At 42.1% G+C, this 4025-nt stretch overlaps 1 protein-coding gene across 2 annotated transcripts in view; it reads right to left on the minus strand.

The window, feature by feature from the left end:
* Positions 1–2499: 2499 nt before the first annotated feature.
* LOC122554888 (diamine acetyltransferase 1-like) overlaps positions 2500–4025 on the minus strand; it is a 66946-nt gene continuing 65420 nt past the window's right edge. For both annotated transcript variants that reach the window (XM_043700261.1, XM_043700260.1), the window contains one exon: positions 2500–3113. In XM_043700261.1, the coding sequence (XP_043556196.1) occupies positions 2943–3113 (171 nt within the window). In that variant the 3' untranslated portion in view covers positions 2500–2942. The remainder of the gene's footprint in view (positions 3114–4025) is intronic.

Below are 4025 nucleotides of genomic sequence, written 5' to 3' on the forward strand. Positions count from 1 at the left end.
TTTGTAAAGCCTTTGACAAGATTCTGCATGATAGACTAATTAGTAAGGTTAGATCATATGGGAGGAGAAAGTGAGGTCTGCAGATGCTGGAGATCAGAGCTGAAAATGTGTTGCTGGAAAAGCGCAGCAGGTCAGGCAGCATCCAGGGAACAGGAGAATCGAAGCCCTTATGCCCGAAACGTCGATTCTCCTGTTCCCTGGATGCTGCCTGACCTGCTGCGCTAGATCATATGGGATTCAGGGTGAGCTTGCCAACTGGATACAAAGTTGGCTTGACAGTAGGAGACGGACAGTAGTGGTGGAGGGTTGTTTTTCGGACTGGAGACCTGTAACCAGCGATGTACCACAGTGATTGGTCCACTTTTGTTTGTCATTTATGTAACTACTTGGTTGCGAATATGGGAGATATGGTTAGTAAGCTTGCAGATGACACCAAAGTTCAGGGTATAGTGGACAGTGAAGAAGATTATCTAACATTATGAGATCTTGATCAATTGGGTCAATGGACTGAGGAGTGACAGATGGAACTAAATTTGGATAAATTGGATTTTGGTAAAACAAGCAAGGGCAGGATTTATACAGTTACTTGTAGGGCCCTGGATAGTGTTGTAGAACTGACAGACCTAGGGGTTCAGGTATGTAATTCTTGGAATTTTGCATCACAAGTGGACAGAGTACTTAAGAAGGCATTTAGCAAGCTTGCCTTCATTGCTCAGACCTTTGAGTATAGGAGTTGAAACATCATGTTGAGGTTGCACAGCACCGTTAGTGAGGCCTCTTCTGGAGTATCATGTGCAGTTTTGGTCGTCCTGCTGATATGAAAGATATTATTAAACTGGAGAGAGTTCAGAAAAGATTTACCAGGATGTTGCTGGGAATGGTGGGTCTGAGTTATAAAAATAGGCTGGATAGTGAGTTGTTTTTACTGGAATGTAGGAGGTTGAGGGGTGAAGTTAAAGAGGTTTATAAAACCATGAGAGGCATAGATAAGTGAATAGCAAGGGTCTTTTCCTGAGGGTTGGGGAGCATATTTTTAAGGTGAGAGGTGAAGGTTTTAAAAGGATGTGAGGAGTAACTTTTATTTTACACAGAGTGGTTCGTGTGTGGAATGAACTGCCAGAGGAAATGGTGCACGCAAGCACAGTTACAATACTTAAAAGACATTTGGGTGAATACAGGAATGGGAAAGGTTTGGAGAGATATGGGCAGGCAAGTGGGATTTGTTTAGTTTGGGAACATGGTCGGCGGGGACAGGTTGGATCGAAGGATCTCTGTGTCCATGCTATATGACCCGATATGGCCACAGTCTATTTTGGTACCTGAATAGCTGCTGAAAATAATCAGTGAATTTCCCACTTCTAATCTTATGATGGAGGAAAAGTAACTGATGAAGTGGCTAAGGATAGTTTGGCCAAGATATGTTCTGAAGAACTCCTGCAGAGATATCCTGGAGCTGAGATGATTGACCTCCAACAATCACAACCATCTTTCTTTACAACTCAATACAACTCAATCAGTTCGCAAGGTCTGAGTCTTGAGAGTTTTCTTCAACAATCAGTCACAGGTAGATTAGCGAAAATGAGATCAAATACGTTTTCATCGCATTTGGTTCCCTTACGGCCTGCTGCACTTATTTAGCAGTTACGGTTCTTTAAGACTCAACCAGGTCACTAGTGATGCTATCAAGTCACTCTGGTGATGGTCATTGATATTCACCCCACCCAAAGAGTGCTTTCCAGGCTCTTACCATGCTCAGTGATTCTTTAAAGCAGTGCTCACATGGAGAAGTAATGATTTATGAGTGAGGACAGTTTGTGGAATTAGCAGGGGCTTTGCTCATGTTTAATTTGATGCCATGAGATGATTTCGGGCCCAGAGTCAATGTTTAGGATTCCCAGTGTTACTCCTTCCTGACTAAGTAGCATTATGCCACAACCTCTGGCAGGTCAACGTTGCCATGGAACATGATATACCAAGAGACAGTGACAGTGGTGTCTGGAAATATAGTCATACTTATTGCCTTAAGATAATTTGATTTATCCATGGGTCAGTTCTCCCAATTTTGGTGAGTCCCCAAGTGTTAGCAAGGAGGATTTTTCATAAACATGGCTGGGTTTCTCATCAGCATTTCCAGGTGATTCATCCGGTTTCATTCATAGTGGCATGCTTTTGCTGAGTAGCTTGCTCTTCCATATTACTATGGACCTGGAATCATTTATGGATCAGACCAGGCAAGCACAGCAGATTCCCTTCATTTGTGAACTAGATTGGTTTTCACAAAAATCAGTGGTTTCGTGGTCACTGTCAGACTAACTTTGCAAATTCAATTAACAAATATGGAATTAAATTCAATTTCTGTCAAAGAGGAGTTTGAATATGGTACCCAGAGTATTAGCCTGGCACTCAGGATTATAAATCTCATGACATTAAATCAAAAGAAGAAGTGAAGACAGTGGAGATGTGGTAGAGTTGAACAGGAAGGAAGCAACATTTTGGTAAAACATAAGTGATTTATTTAGCACCCAGTTTTCATCAATATCAACACCATATCCAAATAAAGCTATATATACGCATTAAAACACGGTTATAGCTCAGCATTTCCCGACAGGACAGAAATACTATCAATTGGCATAAGCAACATAAACCTGCAATGTACTAATTCTTGTGTATATACACACACACACACATATATATAAGGGTTTATTAGCAATGTTTTGCACAAAATAGTTGATTAAATAACACAGGCTCAACAACACAAATGTGACTGCAAAACGGATTCTAAATAAAAAATACATTGCAAAATGACTGTTGTAGGAAGTGATTCTATATTAAGCATAAAAACAAATCAAATTAGGGTCTTGAATTTACAACAATTATATAACTTTGTTAATTAAGGTTCTTTGGGAAGAAATACAATTGTAACTGGACTTTGCTCTTCCAACTCATTCTTCAGTTGCCATTTTAACCAAGCGATTTTTTGGAATCTCAAACAGATGCCATTTCTGTGTTTTGGACAGATCAGTAGCACCAAGTTTCTTGTAAAAGTTGATTGAACGCTGGTTCCAGTCTGCCACAACGAAATGCATGCTGCTACAGTGGTGCTGCATAGCAACCTGAGACACAGCAGAGTTTACTGTCAACACAAGTTTGTTCCCATAAGTACAAATCCAATGGCAATTTATTCAATGGCTCCTTTCAAAAAATCCACACACAATAGAAAGCAACCATTTAGTCCATTATATCTGTGCTGGCACTTTGGTAGAGCCATCTAATTAGCCTCACTGCCTTACTCTATTCCCATAGCTTCGTAATTTTCTTTCCTTCAAGTTCACAGAATTACTACAGAACAAGAGGAGGTTTGTCCCATCATGTATAATTGGCACTCTTAATGAGCACCTCACCTCATGCAATTTTCCTACCTTTCACCCTTAACTGTACTCTTTGGGGGATCCAAGATGGCAGCGACCCAGCAAGTCTGAGTCAATTGTGCTCTTCCCAAGACTTGGGTAAAGTGGGTCACCCACCTCCATCACACTCACCAAATCATTCATAATAGCTGTTTAATTTAATTAGTTGTTTAGTATTACATTTAAACAGTCTAATATTTAGTAAAAATGACCAAAGGGAAGGGAGCCCGCAGCTCTCAGCAAACAGGAACCCTTCCCCCACCCTCTCCAGCTGCAGCTGAGGCGTCCACAGCTGCCCCGGGGGACTTACCTACAGTGACAAGCCTTGTGGAGATGATCTCCAAGCTGGACGCAAAGATCGACGCTTTTATCGAGGAGTCCCGAAGTCGATGGGACTCACTCTCGGCCGCGCTGCAGAAGCACGACCGAGACATTAAGGAGATCGAGCGCCGAGTCGGAGGGGCAGAGCTAAAGGCCGCGACCTCCGAAACTACAGCTCAATCGGCCGTGGATCAGGTCCGGACTCTCGAACAGCGAGTCCGGACCTTAGAGAATTACATTGACGACCTCGATAATCGAGGTCGCCAAAAAAATATTCGTTTGCTGGGCCTTCCCGAA

This window comes from Chiloscyllium plagiosum, chromosome 12 (genome assembly GCF_004010195.1).
Source record: "Chiloscyllium plagiosum isolate BGI_BamShark_2017 chromosome 12, ASM401019v2, whole genome shotgun sequence".
Taxonomy (NCBI): Eukaryota; Metazoa; Chordata; class Chondrichthyes; order Orectolobiformes; family Hemiscylliidae; genus Chiloscyllium; species Chiloscyllium plagiosum.